This window comes from Ranitomeya variabilis, chromosome 3 (assembly GCF_051348905.1).
Source record: "Ranitomeya variabilis isolate aRanVar5 chromosome 3, aRanVar5.hap1, whole genome shotgun sequence".
Lineage (NCBI taxonomy): Eukaryota > Metazoa > Chordata > Amphibia > Anura > Dendrobatidae > Ranitomeya > Ranitomeya variabilis.
In genome coordinates, this window is record NC_135234.1 from 71,706,250 (window position 1) to 71,723,431 (window position 17,182).

A 17,182-nucleotide genomic window follows, 5' to 3' on the forward strand; every position below is an offset into this window, starting at 1 on the left:
AGCAGGTGAACAAACTCGGCGCATGCGCAGTAGCGCTAAATACCGCCATTTTCTTGTAGGCATAATCTCTAGAGCTCCAAGCATACAAGAACCAACGAAAAAAATGTATATGTGCTTCCAAGTCTATTAGAATTATGTAGGTGGACTTAATTAGGGCACCACTTATTATAATACCACAAAACTATTAGGTACCATATTTATTTTATGTTTACCAATGTCACATATGGACTAGGGTTCTTTATGATATATATTAATACCAAATGGACTTAATCCACATCACCCTAATCTTGCAAGTATAGCTTTGTATAAGCCACATCCTGCAGATCAGATAGCTCTCGGCATGGGCCAGTCGGACCTTAGCGGCCAGACTGCCCATATCCCAAGCTGCTATATAGTGGTGGAGTGTCCTGGCGTATAAATGAATTCTAACACAAAAAAAAAAAAAAAAAAAACAGGTACCATAGCCTTATTATAGCACATTTTATTAACTTGGCCTCAGTTCAACAAAATATTTATATATATATAGATTCACAGAAAAAAATTTTTTTTCTTTGACGTAATGTACATGTCCTCCATGTTCAAACTGTCCCCTACCGCAGCAACCCGGCATGGATGACTTCTCATCTACATAAAAGATAAAACAAATAAAGTGCATTAGTATCTATATTAAAAACAAACTAGTAATAACATGGGACCATACAACTACACAACGGATTCAAATGATCGTATGCATCTTAAAATCGACATTAAGACCCCCAGGTTTTAGGGTATTGAGCTCGTATATCCACATAAGTTCTCTCTTTTTAAGCATTGATTCTCTGTCACCCCCTCTTCTCTGTATGGGGACAGTGTCAATAATTTTAAATCGTAGATCTTTTTCTGTATGTTTCTGTTCAGTGAAATGTTTGGGGACCGGGAGATCGGTTCTCTTTTTCCTTATGGTATATCTATGTTGGTTCATTCTAACTTTGAACTCACAGGTTGTTTCCCCAACATACCATAAGTTGCAAGGACATATCAGCACATAGATGACAAACTCTGAACTACAAGTCAGAAAATGCTTAATTTTATAGATTTTATCTGTCATTGGGTGTTTAAATGTAGATCCTTTAAGCATATGATTGCAGTTTATACAATTTAAACATGGGAAACATCCACCTCTACCAGATCCAGTCAAGGACATTTGAGTACTTCTCCTCATAGGGCCCATATCCGACCTAATGAGCATGTCCTTGATATTCTTGCTTCTTTTATATGAGTATAGCGGAGGCATCTTAAATTCATGGATATTAGGAAGACATTTTCCCAACATTGTCCAGTGTTTTTTAATAATGTTAACAATTTTATCACTTTCCTCCGTGTATGTAGAGACAAAAGGGACTCTTTTAGATAATTTTTTCACATTAGACTTTTTATTGATAAGTTGTAATCTGTCCTCTTTCATAACCGTATTTTTTGTCTGCTCCAATAGCCTCTTAGGGTACCCCCTATCCAAAAAATTTTTGATCAATAGATCTATTGTTGGAATGGCTTTATCTTCCTCTCTCACAATTCGTCTGACCCTGAGTAATTGGCTCAAGGGAATGGATTTCTTTATAGGATTTGGGTGGTGGCTGTCATATAATAGTAAATTGTTTCTGTCGGTATTTTTCACAAATAAGGTAGTGTCAAGCTGGCCATTTTTTTGTTCAATCAACACATCTAAGAATTGAATTTCAGTTTTAGATTTTACTAAAGTGAACTTAATTGTTTGATCTATTGTGTTGAGAAACGCATGGAACTCATTCAACTCTTTTTCTGTACCTGTCCAAAGGAGGAAGACGTCGTCTATGTATCGCCACCACACCAGCACATGCCGGAAGTGGTGGGACACATAGACAAGGTCCTCCTCCAGGACTTCCATGACCAGGTTCGCATATGAGGGGGCCATATTGGCCCCCATGGCTGTACCTTGTTTTTGAGCGTAAAACGCGTCACCAAAAAGAAAATAGTTATATTTAAGAATTATTTCCAACATTTTGAGGAGAAAAGCCCTACCCTCTATTGTATATTTTATTGGATCCAACATCTTACTCACAGCTCCTAAGCCTCGTACGTGATCAATGGAGGTATATAATGACACTACGTCAAAGGAGGCTAAAAGCACCTCCTCCTTTAAATCCAGTGTCTCTAACTTCTTCAGGAAGTCTGTGGTATCTTTGATGTAAGACCTACTATTTTTTGTGATAGGGTTCAGTATTTTATCAAGGAAAATGCCCATTTTGTTAAACAAGGACCCAACCCCAGACACAATGGGTCGCCCCGGAGGGTCGACCAAACTTTTATGTATTTTTGGTGTCATATATAGCACCGGGGTACGTGGGTTCTCCTCCCATAAAAAATTATAGAGATCTTGATCTATTATAGATGCCTGCATGGCTTCTTTCAGGCATTTTTTAATTATTTCCTGAATACTGAATTTTGGGTCCCTATCTATCTAACTTTTCATATACATTTCTGTCATTTAATTGTCTCATGACTTCTTTTATATAAGCTTGTTTGTCCATGACGACAACCGCTCCCCCCTTGTCAGCGGGTTTTATTATAATGTTGTCGTCATGGACAAGCTCCTGTAAGGCTTCAACCTCCTCCCCCCGAATGTTGGGGTGTCTATATTCGTTGGTACATCCAGTTCTCAACAGTTCAATATCTGTTTTTACAGCTTTTTCAAAAGCTTCAATAATGGCAGAATTAGTTGGTGGAATAAATTTACTTTTTTTCTTTAGCTCGACCATTTTTAAATCAAATTCACTTGTTTTACATGACCCGCCATCACTTTTATCATTAAACCATTCTCTCAATTTAATTTGTCTGAAAAAACTTTCTAGTTCAATTTGTAACTCGAACCAATTTACATGGGTACATGGACTAAAATTCAACCCCTTACTAAGTACAGATACTTGTGCATTAGTTAATACCTTGTGGGAAATATTCACCACTAATTCTGTTCTCTCTTTCTGAGGTTCAGAGTCCTTTGTGGCTTGGCTTTTTCTATTTTCTTTTTGCCGCCGATGTTGGCGCTTGCCTCCTCTTCTTTGCCTTCTTCTGGACCTTTGGCTGGATCTAAGGGATACAAACTCAGAGTTCAAGTGACAAGCATTATTAATATTAATCTCATGTCTATTCTGATGACCTCTTTTTCTCCAGGACATTTTAACATTTTCTGTTTGCCAGGAATACACGTGACCCGTCTCATAATCTGCAGTGTCTCTAATCCATTTTTTTCTTTTAGTTTCCTCCAATTCACCACGGAACTTGCTCATATCTTTGTCAACTTTATCCTTAAAAATAGTCCAATCATCCTTGCTCAGAATGTCCTGTAATTTGATTTCCACTTCCCCAATATTTGATTGTAGTTTTTTTACTTCCACTTGTAAATATTCAACATTCAGCAACATTACATCCATTGCATATTTGTTAGAAATCATTGTAAACCTATTACAGAAAGCAGTGTTGCCACTGAACAGATTTGGTCTGATATTAGACCTGAGTCCCCTTGGTATTTTACGTTCCTTAAGGTATTGTCCCAATGTAGTCAGGTGCAACTGGGAACTTATAAGTCGCTTCACATCATTTGTATATTTATATTTAGTTTAGTTGTATATAAATATACAAATGATGTGAAGCGACTTATAAGTTCCCAGTTGCACCTGACTACATTGGGACAATACCTTAAGGAACGTAAAATACCAAGGGGACTCAGGTCTAATATCAGACCAAATCTGTTCAGTGGCAACACTGCTTTCTGTAATAGGTTTACAATGATTTCTAACAAATATGCAATGGATGTAATGTTGCTGAATGTTGAATATTTACAAGTGGAAGTAAAAAAACTACAATCAAATATTGGGGAAGTGGAAATCAAATTACAGGACATTCTGAGCAAGGATGATTGGACTATTTTTAAGGATAAAGTTGACAAAGATATGAGCAAGTTCCGTGGTGAATTGGAGGAAACTAAAAGAAAAAAATGGATTAGAGACACTGCAGATTATGAGACGGGTCACGTGTATTCCTGGCAAACAGAAAATGTTAAAATGTCCTGGAGAAAAAGTGGTCATCAGAATAGACATGAGATTAATATTAATAATGCTTGTCACTTGAACTCTGAGTTTGTATCCCTTAGATCCAGCCAAAGGTCCAGAAGAAGGCAAAGAAGAGGAGGCAAGCGCCAACATCGGCGGCAAAAAGAAAATAGAAAAAGCCAAGCCACAAAGGACTCTGAACCTCAGAAAGAGAGAACAGAATTAGTGGTGAATATTTCCCACAAGGTATTAACTAATGCACAAGTATCTGTACTTAGTAAGGGGTTGAATTTTAGTCCATGTACCCATGTAAATTGGTTCGAGTTACAAATTGAACTAGAAAGTTTTTTCAGACAAATTAAATTGAGAGAATGGTTTAATGATAAAAGTGATGGCGGGTCATGTAAAACAAGTGAATTTGATTTAAAAATGGTCGAGCTAAAGAAAAAAAGTAAATTTATTCCACCAACTAATTCTGCCATTATTGAAGCTTTTGAAAAAGCTGTAAAAACAGATATTGAACTGTTGAGAACTGGATGTACCAACGAATATAGACACCCCAACATTCGGGGGGAGGAGGTTGAAGCCTTACAGGAGCTTGTCCATGACGACAACATTATAATAAAACCCGCTGACAAGGGGGGAGCGGTTGTCGTCATGGACAAACAAGCTTATATAAAAGAAGTCATGAGACAATTAAATGACAGAAATGTATATGAAAAGTTAGATAGGGACCCAAAATTCAGTATTCAGGAAATAATTAAAAAATGCCTGAAAGAAGCCATGCAGGCATCTATAATAGATCAAGATCTCTATAATTTTTTATGGGAGGAGAACCCACGTACCCCGGTGCTATATATGACACCAAAAATACATAAAAGTTTGGTCGACCCTCCGGGGCGACCCATTGTGTCTGGGGTTGGGTCCTTGTTTAACAAAATGGGCATTTTCCTTGATAAAATACTGAACCCTATCACAAAAAAATAGTAGGTCTTACATCAAAGATACCACAGACTTCCTGAAGAAGTTAGAGACACTGGATTTAAAGGAGGAGGTGCTTTTAGCCTCCTTTGACGTAGTGTCATTATATACCTCCATTGATCACGTACGAGGCTTAGGAGCTGTGAGTAAGATGTTGGATCCAATAAAATATACAATAGAGGGTAGGGCTTTTCTCCTCAAAATGTTGGAAATAATTCTTAAATATAACTATTTTCTTTTTGGTGACGCGTTTTACGCTCAAAAACAAGGTACAGCCATGGGGGCCAATATGGCCCCCTCATATGCGAACCTGGTCATGGAAGTCCTGGAGGAGGACCTTGTCTATGTGTCCCACCACTTCCGGCATGTGCTGGTGTGGTGGCGATACATAGACGACGTCTTCCTCCTTTGGACAGGTACAGAAAAAGAGTTGAATGAGTTCCATGCGTTTCTCAACACAATAGATCAAACAATTAAGTTCACTTTAGTAAAATCTAAAACTGAAATTCAATTCTTAGATGTGTTGATTGAACAAAAAAATGGCCAGCTTGACACTACCTTATTTGTGAAAAATACCGACAGAAACAATTTACTATTATATGACAGCCACCACCCAAATCCTATAAAGAAATCCATTCCCTTGAGCCAATTACTCAGGGTCAGACGAATTGTGAGAGAGGAAGATAAAGCCATTCCAACAATAGATCTATTGATCAAAAAATTTTTGGATAGGGGGTACCCTAAGAGGCTATTGGAGCAGACAAAAAATACGGTTATGAAAGAGGACAGATTACAACTTATCAATAAAAAGTCTAATGTGAAAAAATTATCTAAAAGAGTCCCTTTTGTCTCTACATACACGGAGGAAAGTGATAAAATTGTTAACATTATTAAAAAACACTGGACAATGTTGGGAAAATGTCTTCCTAATATCCATGAATTTAAGATGCCTCCGCTATACTCATATAAAAGAAGCAAGAATATCAAGGACATGCTCATTAGGTCGGATATGGGCCCTATGAGGAGAAGTACTCAAATGTCCTTGACTGGATCTGGTAGAGGTGGATGTTTCCCATGTTTAAATTGTATAAACTGCAATCATATGCTTAAAGGATCTACATTTAAACACCCAATGACAGATAAAATCTATAAAATTAAGCATTTTCTGACTTGTAGTTCAGAGTTTGTCATCTATGTGCTGATATGTCCTTGCAACTTATGGTATGTTGGGGAAACAACCTGTGAGTTCAAAGTTAGAATGAACCAACATAGATATACCATAAGGAAAAAGAGAACCGATCTCCCGGTCCCCAAACATTTCACTGAACAGAAACATACAGAAAAAGATCTACGATTTAAAATTATTGACACTGTCCCCATACAGAGAAGAGGGGGTGACAGAGAATCAATGCTTAAAAAGAGAGAACTTATGTGGATATACGAGCTCAATACCCTAAAACCTGGGGGTCTTAATGTCGATTTTAAGATGCATACGATCATTTGAATCCGTTGTGTAGTTGTATGGTCCCATGTTATTACTAGTTTGTTTTTAATATAGATACTAATGCACTTTATTTGTTTTATCTTTTATGTAGATGAGAAGTCATCCATGCCGGGTTGCTGCGGTAGGGGACAGTTTGAACATGGAGGACATGTACATTACGTCAAAGAAAAAATTTTTTTTCTGTGAATCTATATATATATAAATATTTTGTTGAACTGAGGCCAAGTTAATAAAATGTGCTATAATAAGGCTATGGTACCTGTTTTTTTTTTTTTTTTTTTTTGTGTTAGAATTCATTTATACGCCAGGACACTCCACCACTATATAGCAGCTTGGGATATGGGCAGTCTGGCCGCTAAGGTCCGACTGGCCCATGCCGAGAGCTATCTGATCTGCAGGATGTGGCTTATACAAAGCTATACTTGCAAGATTAGGGTGATGTGGATTAAGTCCATTTGGTATTAATATATATCATAAAGAACCCTAGTCCATATGTGACATTGGTAAACATAAAATAAATATGGTACCTAATAGTTTTGTGGTATTATAATAAGTGGTGCCCTAATTAAGTCCACCTACATAATTCTAATAGACTTGGAAGCACATATACATTTTTTTCGTTGGTTCTTGTATGCTTGGAGCTCTAGAGATTATGCCTACAAGAAAATGGCGGTATTTAGCGCTACTGCGCATGCGCCGAGTTTGTTCACCTGCTCTGCAGTTCAACCAAGCTTAGTAAAGTAATAGACATGCGCAATTGAGACCTAGGAACGCCGACAGAGACAATGGCTTCCTCCATGTGCAACTGTCACCGGCAGCGGTAAGAATGGCTGATGATATCTACATGTATAAACGCACAAATGCACAGATGCACTTTATCTAAAGTATTTAAATATAATTGAACACGAATGGCTGTAATTAAGGTTGTTAGAACACTATATATAAGTACCAAGGAACCTGTATCCACTGCTTGAGAAAAGCTCAATAGAGCTGAAACGTCGCACTGACATGTGGATTTGAATAAATCCTGCACCTTTTTGAAAAATGGAGTGCTGCCTCTTTTTTTGATCTATATTGAATGTGGACGACCAGTGGACGGGTTGCCTGGAGGCTCTGCACCCAGAGATAAGTTATACCAGTGTGCTGTTCCCTTTTACTATTTATAGTGATTAATTAATACACAGTTATGTGGTAATGTGTTCATATATGTATACATTTTAATTTTTTTACAGCCCTTGGGATTGGCTCAGTGTGAAAATGTGGCCCTTGTAACGAAAACTGTTGTGCACCCCTGCTCTGAAACCTCTATATAATGCTCAGCATTGATACTGTAGCTGTCCTTGCAATAGGCTCTATGAAATCCCATATTATAAGAGATGCAGACCTTTGAATTATGCTCCGATAACAAGTTGGACGGATCAAGCTGCTCTTGAGTCTGCAGGACTCGGAATCTGTGATATCTGTAAATAATTTCAAATTTTGGTTTATCTAACCACAGAACAGTTTTCCATTTGACTCAGTCTATTTTAAATGAGCTTTGGCCCAGAGAAGATGGCAGCGTTTGGGCATTGTGTTGACATATGGCTTTTTGTTTGCATGAAAAAGCTTTCACTTGAATTTTTGGATTGTAAGGCAAACTGTGTTCACATAAAATTATGTCTGCAAGTATTCCTAAACCCATGCAGTGATTTACATGACTGAATCTAGCTTGTTTTTAATTTCCTGCCACCTGAGGGCCCTTAGATCACAAGTATCCAATATTGACAGTCGACCTTGTCCCTTGTGCACAAGGATTTCTCCAAAATCACTGTATCTTTAGATGTTATTATGTACTGTAGATAGTGGGATATTCAATGTCTTTGCAATTTTATGTTAAGGAATATTTCTCTGAAGTTCTTACACAATTTTAGACGCTGTTGTTCACAGATTGACGAACCTCTGACCAACTTTGCTTCTGCGAGACTCTGCCTCTCTAAACTGTTCTTTTTATACACAGTCATGTGACTTAGTTGAAAATTGACCCTCCAACCCTGTCCCAACATTTTTGAAAAGTGTTGCAGCCATCGATTTCTAAATGATTTAATTTTTTTCAAATGAAATGGAAAAATGTCTAAACATTCAGCTTCTTATCTGTGTTCTAGGATCTGTTGTGAACAAACTCTGGCTTTGAGAAATGTTCATATCATGGTATTCTTATTTTCTTCACATTTTAGATACCGTCTTACCTTTTTTGAGGGTTGTATTTATTCCTTCTTTTCCCTCCAGTATGCCACAAAAAAACTGGAGAAAAAGCGATTTGGGAACTGATTTCATATTTCCAATTCATCTGGCGCATTTGTTGGGCCAGACCTTTCAAAAACTCATGTTACGTTGCATTTTTGATAGCCAGATCTCCAGTTTTGCAGTAGAAACATGCAAAAAAGCCAAAAGTGAACTTGTGCCGTTTTGAGTTGTGATCGGTTGAGGCACAAGATAATTGATCTTGATGCCCAATATAAATTTAAAACCTAGGTTTACAAAACTAGATAGATGGTCAAAGACTGGGAAAAGCTGGTAGCTGAGCAATTATTTGACCATTCATGTTGCAAAGTGTATAATACTTCAATAAAGCATGGAGCAGATGTAGCTAGTAATGCCTATGTCTGGGGAAACACAAGGAGAAGCCTTTACCAGCAGCCCATAGAGGAGGGTTGGCACCAGAGCTGTCAAAGAAGAGATACCTGATGAAGGCGGCATTTAGCCGCCGAAACGTGTTGTGTGTTCTACATTTTATTAAAGGTTTGAACATTTTATAACTTTATGTCCTTATCTATATGCCCAGCGCTCCGCTTGACCGCACATTCTTTCCTTCAATCAAAGAAGCAAAGGGCAGAGATAAATGCAAATCCAATAGGTGAGACGGGGCACTGAACTGTTTGGCTACGTCAAGGGTGCACCGAGCGAGTGTACTTGGTATAAACAGTCATTCCGTGCTGACAGACTCCTTTTTTAATTTTGAAACTTTGAATGTTGATACCATTATTACAGGTATTCACGCCACACAAAATGTTTCATAAATAGCATTTACTTTATATGTCTTACATCAGCACCATTTGTCAAATATCCTTTTATTTTATTAAGGTGTTAGAAGGTTTAAAACTTTTGCAACAATTTTTCATTTTTTCCAGGACTTATTTTTTTCAGGACCAATTAAGTAATGAAGTGACTTTGGGGCCTTATATATTGGAAAACCTGTAATAGTGATACCAGTTTAAAAACAAGAACCCTCAATATATGCAAAACTGCTCTCGGGTAGTTTATTAACCCTTCGGGGGGTTTTCAGGAATTAAAGCAAAATAGCATGTCAGGAATAAAATAATATATTTTTTATCACTAAAATGTTGCTAACATCTGAATAGGCATGTCACTTTAGCCTGCAGACTCTAAGGCCATTACTTGGCCCTGAATTGGCATGGCAAGTATCAGGACCACACAATCACGATCTCAGGGTGCTGATGGGTTAAAGAGGGAGCCCCAACACTCTATTAACCATCTAGATGCTGCTGTTATTATTAACAGGAGCATCTGGAAGGTGAAATGGCAATGTTTGGGGCCAACACCGATCGTGGCTGATGCAGCAGGGTGCCAGCTGGTGTACAGATGACAGCTGCTGCATTTTCTCCCATCGGGGGATGATATTTTCTTACGTCTCAGGTCAGTAAAAACAGTAAAAAGTCATATTGGACTTTAGCCAAGATACCTAGGACACCATATGAAAAACTTGACATCAAGCTCCAAATATTCCATGGGGAACGTACTTTACCTGCAAAGGCCTTTACGAGATCGTCCTTAGGTTTTGGGTTACTGAACTTCACATTCTTATCTGACCACCAGGTGTTCCCAGTTTTCAACATTGGAACATGAATTATGCTAGTTGAGTCCGGGTGATAAACTAATGTTATAGTATCTAAGGCAAAAAAATTATATTATTTAGGTTAAAGGTTTCTTCTACATCTGAGTGAGCATTTCATATCCTTTCTGTAAAGTGATAAAGGCTTTAATTCAGTAACGTTAAGGTTTAAGCAACACCGTGACACCAGGTGAGGCGGCCAGAGATCTTGGTATGGTGCTATATCACAGCATAATGCCAGTGAATGAGGTCACATTGTGACCTGCAAGGTACCGTGATTAGTGATGAGTGAGTATACTTTTTGCTCGGGTTTTCCCGAGCACGCTCGGGTGCTCTCCGAGTATTTTGGCATACTCGGTGATTTAGTTTATGTCGACGCAGCTGCATAATTTGCGGCTGCTAGACAGCCTTAATGTGGGGATGTGGGGATTGCCTGGTTGCTAGGGAATCCCCACATGTATTCAACCTGTCTAGCAGCCGTAAATCATGCAGCTGCGGTCGAGATAAACTAAATACCCAAGCACGCCAAAATACTTGGAGACCACCCGAGCATGCTCGGAGAAACCTGAGTAACGAGCATACTCGCTCATCACTAACTGTGACTAGGCTCGAAAAATCTAAACCAGCAGGACCAGGTGGGGCCAAAGTCATTTCACAGCCTAAGCTACAGCTCAAGTACCAAATATACATAGTAGATTAGTAAATTGCCCTAGAACACCAGGACTCTGCTGTCTTTGTATGGTGCTACATCACAGCATAATGCTAGTTAGGTATTGAATATTGTTAATATTTGGACTATATATGGAAGTTTTATGTCTTCACTGAACTTAAATAAAACAATGAACTGAGAGTATTTTGTGGGAAATATATGTTGATGTTATGTGGGCACTATATGGCAGTATTATATGGATACTCTATGGAGGTAGCATATATCCACTGAATGGTGGTGTTATTTATGTACTGAATGGCAGCATTATGTGGTATGGGCAGTAATATGGTTCAAACATCTTAGTAAATGGTGCAAATGTACAATATACTGTATGTCCACACTGTTAAATCTATTACATTTTTTAGAATATTGGAGTATTTTGTACAGACCACCTCCTTCTTTGCTGTCCTGTGTATACTTTTACTTACCATTAAACATGCTGTTGGCAATTGCACCACAAGGAGCCATTGGGGTGCCATTTTCATATACAGAAAACGGAGCACAGTAACCACCACCTTGTATGTTCTGCAGACAGATAATAATTAAATGAATTAAATCTTATTACGGTAATTCAATTAATGCAGTTGGGTCCAGAAATATTTGGACAGTGTCACAAGTTTTGTCATTTTAGCTGTTTACCAAAACATATTCAGGATAAAGTTATATCATCAATATGGGCCTAAAGTGCAGAATATCATAATTAATTTGAGGGTATTCACATTCTAATTGGAATAAGGGCAGAGGTGCACCTAGGGTTTTGGTTCAGGGGGGCGAAACTTCTCAGTGGGCCCTTAACCAGGTAACCTTGATTACAACTCGGTGACGCGCCCTAATAGTGGAGGAGAACCTCAGCAGATGACCGCGCTGTTACTGAGGATAATCTCTATATAAAGACCAACATAGATATTACCGCCATATGGTCATGTGGTAGATACCAGCCCTACAGAACATATAAGAGATTACAGTACAGTTACAGATAATGCCTTACCGCTGACGTTCTTTCTGATGGAATCGTTCATTTTTCCCGTCTTTTCCATCTGGCCCAGACCGACATGACAACTTCTTCCAGCCAGGACTCGTCTGCAGAGATTACAACAAAGACAAGTTTTACTTCTCATATTCCAGCCCCATCACCATCTATTCCCATCCTGCACAAACTCCTCATCCTGCTGATATCCCAATACTGAGCCGTTGCTGCCGTATGTGTCCCTATTACTGCCCCTGATACCCCAATACTGAGCCGCTGCTGCCGTAGGTGACCTTATTACTGCACCTGCTTTGTGGTTCTCTGTAAGCTCTAAATTCTAACGCACCCCTCTATAATATAGTAATTCCCGGTGCAAGTGCCCTAGAAAAGTGCCCATATTTTGCCCCCTAGAAAGTAATATTGCCCTGTGTGCCCCTTTGATAGCCACAGTAACCTGAGTTCCCCTATAACAATAAGTGCCCACTTTACATTTAATAATGTCCCGAGTCTCCCCCCTGTACAGCTCCCCTATACACAGTATGATGCTCTCTTATACAGTATAATGCCCCCTCACTGTATAGTACCATCCACACAGTATACTGACTCCTTAGAAGCCCCCAAACTGTTTGATGGCTCCAACAATGTATAATGACCCCCACACTGTAATCTCCATACTGTATGATTGCCCCCTAGATAGCCTCCATATACAATAGCATAATGCACCAAATAGTCCACAATATAGTATAATGCATTCCCCATAGGCAGACTCTATAGCATAAGGCAGCCCCATAGGCAGACTCTGTAATAAGGCAGCACCCCATAGGCAGACTCTGTAGTATAAGGCAGCATCGCCATAGGCAGGCCCTGTAATAAGGCAGCACCCCCATAAGCAGACCCTGTAATAAGGCAGCACCCCTATAGGCAGACCTTGTAATAAGGCAGCCCCCATAGTCAGACCCTGTAATAAGGCAGCCCCCCCATAGATGGACCCTGTAATGAGGCAGCACCTCTATAGTCAGACCCTGTAATGAGGCAGCACCCCCATAGTCAGACCCTGTAAAAAGGCAGCCCCCATAGTCAGACCCTGTAATAAGGCAGCCCCCCATAGGCAGACACTGTAATAAGGTAGCACCCCCATAGGCAGACTCTGTAGTATAAGGCAGCATTGCCATAGTCAGACCCTGTAATAAGGCAGCCCCCATAGTCAGACCCTGTAATAAGGCAGCCCCCATAGTCAGACCCTGTAATAAGGCAGCCCCCTATAGTCATACCCTGTAATAAGGCAGCCCCCATAGTCAGACCCTGTAATAAGGCAGCCCCCCATAGGCAGACCCTGAAATGAGGCAGCACCCCCATAGTCAGACCCTGTAATAGGGTGGCAGATCCCCATAGTCAGACCCTGTAATAAGGCAGCCCCCATAGGCAGACCCTGTAATAAGGCGGCAGATCCCCATAGGCAGACCCTGTAATAAGGCAGCAGCCCCCATAATAAATAAATACTCACTTCTCTTCTTCCTGGTTCCTGCGCTGCTCCCGCTGATCTCCCGACAGCGGCGCCAGGCAGTGACGTCATCGCGCCCACTGTCAGTGTCGGTGACGTCAGACGCCGACACTGACAGGGTGATGATGGGAGAGGGAGCGCATCCTCCCATCAATGCGATCAGCTGTATCGGCTAAATGCCGTGGTGGTTTAGAATAGACCTGTATTGGTTACTATTGTTTCTATGACCGTATGTTACGTAACTCCCATCATGAGCTGAACTAGTGTTTCACTAGTTCAAAATACTTAGCAAGTGAAGTATAGATGAAATATGAATAAAGAAAAATAAATAAATAGATCAGTGAGACCACAATCGTTCTGGTAAAAGAGGATACCTGCTGTCCGGTGATGCCTTTCAGAACGCTGGTGTCTGTGGTGCCCACACGGAGTCCTTTACCAGTATGGAATTGATGAAGTCTATGCGGAGACCGAAAATCCCGGGGCGCTGTCCCAGCCGGTGACAAGCGTCCCTCGGGAACCTAAACCCGTGTAAAGCGGGAGCCAAATACCGCAATGAAAGCCAGTAGGTGCTCTGTGAGAACAGGACCTTGCGTGAAGTCACGGATGCTCCCTGAGGAAGGAATCCATGAATTCTGAAACGCGTAGGAAGATTGGTCCATTAAGTTCTCCGTAGCCAGTCACGTGAGCCATCACGTGACCGTGACGTCGTCACGCAAGATCCTGTTCTCAGCTATTAAGTCTCCTCTTAGCCTTATTTCTTGCAAGCTAAATATTCCCAGATCCTTTTAAGTTGAAGTCCGCCCACCATCATGGTAGCTCTTCTCTGAACTTGCTTCAGTTTTTCTATGTCTTTTTTAAAATGTTGTGCCCAGAACTGGACACAGTATTCTAGATGAGGCCTAGACTCTCTTATCAATATCATTTATATAAATGTTGAACAATATTGGGGCCAGGACAGAGCCTTGTGGTACCCCACTAGAAACACTCTTCCAATTAGATGTGAAACATTTATTACCACGCTTTGAGTACGATCACTGAGCCAGTTATGAATCCACCTCACCGTAGCCTTGCCAATACCATTCTTGGTCATTTTTTAAATAAGGATCGTATGAAATACGTTATCAAATGCTTTGCTAAAGTTGAGACATACAATATCTACCGCATTTACCTGATCCACACAGTCAGTGATTCCATCATAGAAGGAAATTAGATTAGTCTGGCATGACTTGTTTGCTACAAAACCTTGCTAGCTCTGGTTAATTACTGTATTCTTATCCAAGTACTTACATACAGGCTGTTTAATAATTTGTTCAAAGATCTGTTTGTTTTTTTTACTTTTACTGTAATTACTTTGGAATCCCTGACATGAGGAGGCTTTGTAGAAAAATGGTTGCAATTTCTAAACATTTCACAGCATATTTTTTTTCAACCCTTTAACTAAACCTGAAAGTTTACACTTCAGTTGCATTTCAGTTATTTCCTCTTAAATCCAAAATAGCGGCATGCAGAGGACAAATCATGGAGATTCGGTCACTGTTCAAATATTTCTGTATCTAACTGAATTACATGTGTTAGAAATAGAGATGAACCAATTTGTTAAAATTTGATTTGGTTCCGTTCATTCGATTTTGCTGAAAAATGAAATTCTGACCAAATTGATTCATCCTGAGGAGATGTTTATATAAAACAATATATTGAATTGTCCTAGGCCTACCCCTCACCTGTCCTGCCATCGCAGCTCCCCACCCTCTTCTCCCATTTTTGATGTGGATATTCTTCTGGTCTCCAGCCTTTACTTTGAGTCTTCCTGTGCTGTATAAGCCTCATGTGGTCACTTGTGTGTCACGCTCAATATGAATGGGTGAGGCTTATTCAGCACAGGAAGACTGGAAAAACGGAGGCTGGATGAAGATATGGAGGCCAAAAGAATTAAAGACCGGTAGACAGGGTGCGGAGCCGCGGCAGTAAGACAGGTGAGGGGTAGGCCTCGGACAGGTGTTTTATTATTTTGTAACGTCTTCTGAATCTAAACATAGTTTATGGAGTACAGTATTTTTTGCAGGTAAAATTACAACAAAATCTTATTAATATCCTGGATTTCAATTGAATATTCCTCTCACATTCACATATCATGGTGTCGAGGATTACTGTTATATTCGTTGATTTCACATATCCTTAGGTGCAGTAATAAGTGAATAACATTGCAAGCTAGACCCGGAAGAGGAGAGTGGTGTGTAGGAGGATCACGTTATAGCTCTGCTTTAATCTTACTACAATGTTGTATGTAAATATACAGAATAAAGTTTCGCTCTCAAGAGCCTATAAATCAGACAAGTGCAATCAGATAAAAATGGGTGCACTTGGACCAATGTTATTCAATAAGGCAATGCTGATCTACGTTTTTTTCTCTGCAGTATTCGGCGTGAGGGAAAATTTGCAGCATGCTGAAATTTGACTCCAAAATTGGGCGGGTCAAAAAAAAAATGTGATTTCAAAATTGAATATGGATGACAAGGTGAGAAATAAATTGTTCCACTCCCCTTCTCTCCTTGAAATGTATGGTTTTGTTAATGCTATTTCACCCCTAGAGTACTTGCACCCCAGGAGCTGATGGTGGAATAGGAATGGCATTATTAATGACCCAGGAAAAGTGGCTTGTTCCCACGCCCTGGCGCTATCCAGGGTGAATGCTCTTGTTGCTCTCCCCTATCTTAACTCCATCTTTGGCAACTCTGACTCTGATGTTCTTCTGGATGGAGGAAAATGAGCAGATATAAAGCACGTGTGTGAAACCAAGTGCCTGTGACTTAGCGGATCGCCCCCTGCTGATACTGGGTATTAGTGATGTAGTTGTGAAAAACAAATAATATAGCCATATCGTGCTCTGGAACGACAACCGAGAAAGAAATAGAATGGCGAGAATCATCTTCAGTGGATAAGATGCTTGGCTTATAACTCTGGCGCAACTGTAAGTTACAGGTATGAGTATTTGATACCAAAACATTTAAGTAATTGTATCTTAGCATGAATTGCATCTTACTATAGCCTTTGCTGTATTAATATATGGATGCGAAACCTGGACTATAAAGAAACAATACAGAAGAATCAACGCCTTGAAATATGGATCTGGAGAAGGATGTTATCAATATACATGGTTGGCAAGAAGAACAAACAAATCAATCTTGGAACCAATCAAGCCTGACATGTCACTCCAAGCAAGGATCACCAAGCTACGACTTTTCTATTTTGGACACATCATACAAAGAGAACAATCACTGGAGAAGGACATCATGGTGGGAAGAATAGAAGGAACAAGGCAAAGAGGAAGACCAACAACCTGAAGGTTTGATACTATCAAGATCACAGTGGAGAAGACCCTGGTGGACCTATCTAGGAGTGCACAAGATCGATCTTCCTACAGATCATTCACCATCAAGTCGCCATGGCTCAAGAACAAGCCGAAGGCCGTTAAATAAAATAAATACAATCATTTTAATATGAAAAGATATTACAAGTGTTTAGTAAAGTTATCTGCTCTGTGTGAGCTGTCTGTTGACTTGTTTCCTG

The 17,182-nt window shown here is 39.7% G+C and overlaps 1 protein-coding gene across 1 annotated transcript in view; it reads right to left on the reverse strand.

Annotated features, from left to right (window-relative positions):
- The window catches only part of LOC143815177 (cell cycle control protein 50C-like), a 61,582-nt gene that overhangs the window by 20,693 nt on the left and 23,707 nt on the right, over positions 1 to 17,182 (reverse strand). Inside the window, exons 4-5 of the mRNA XM_077294132.1 lie at positions 11,576 to 11,672; positions 10,352 to 10,495 (exon numbers count right to left, since the gene is read on the reverse strand). Coding sequence (XP_077150247.1) covers positions 10,352 to 10,495; positions 11,576 to 11,672 — 241 coding nt within the window. The remainder of the gene's footprint in view (positions 1 to 10,351; positions 10,496 to 11,575; positions 11,673 to 17,182) is intronic.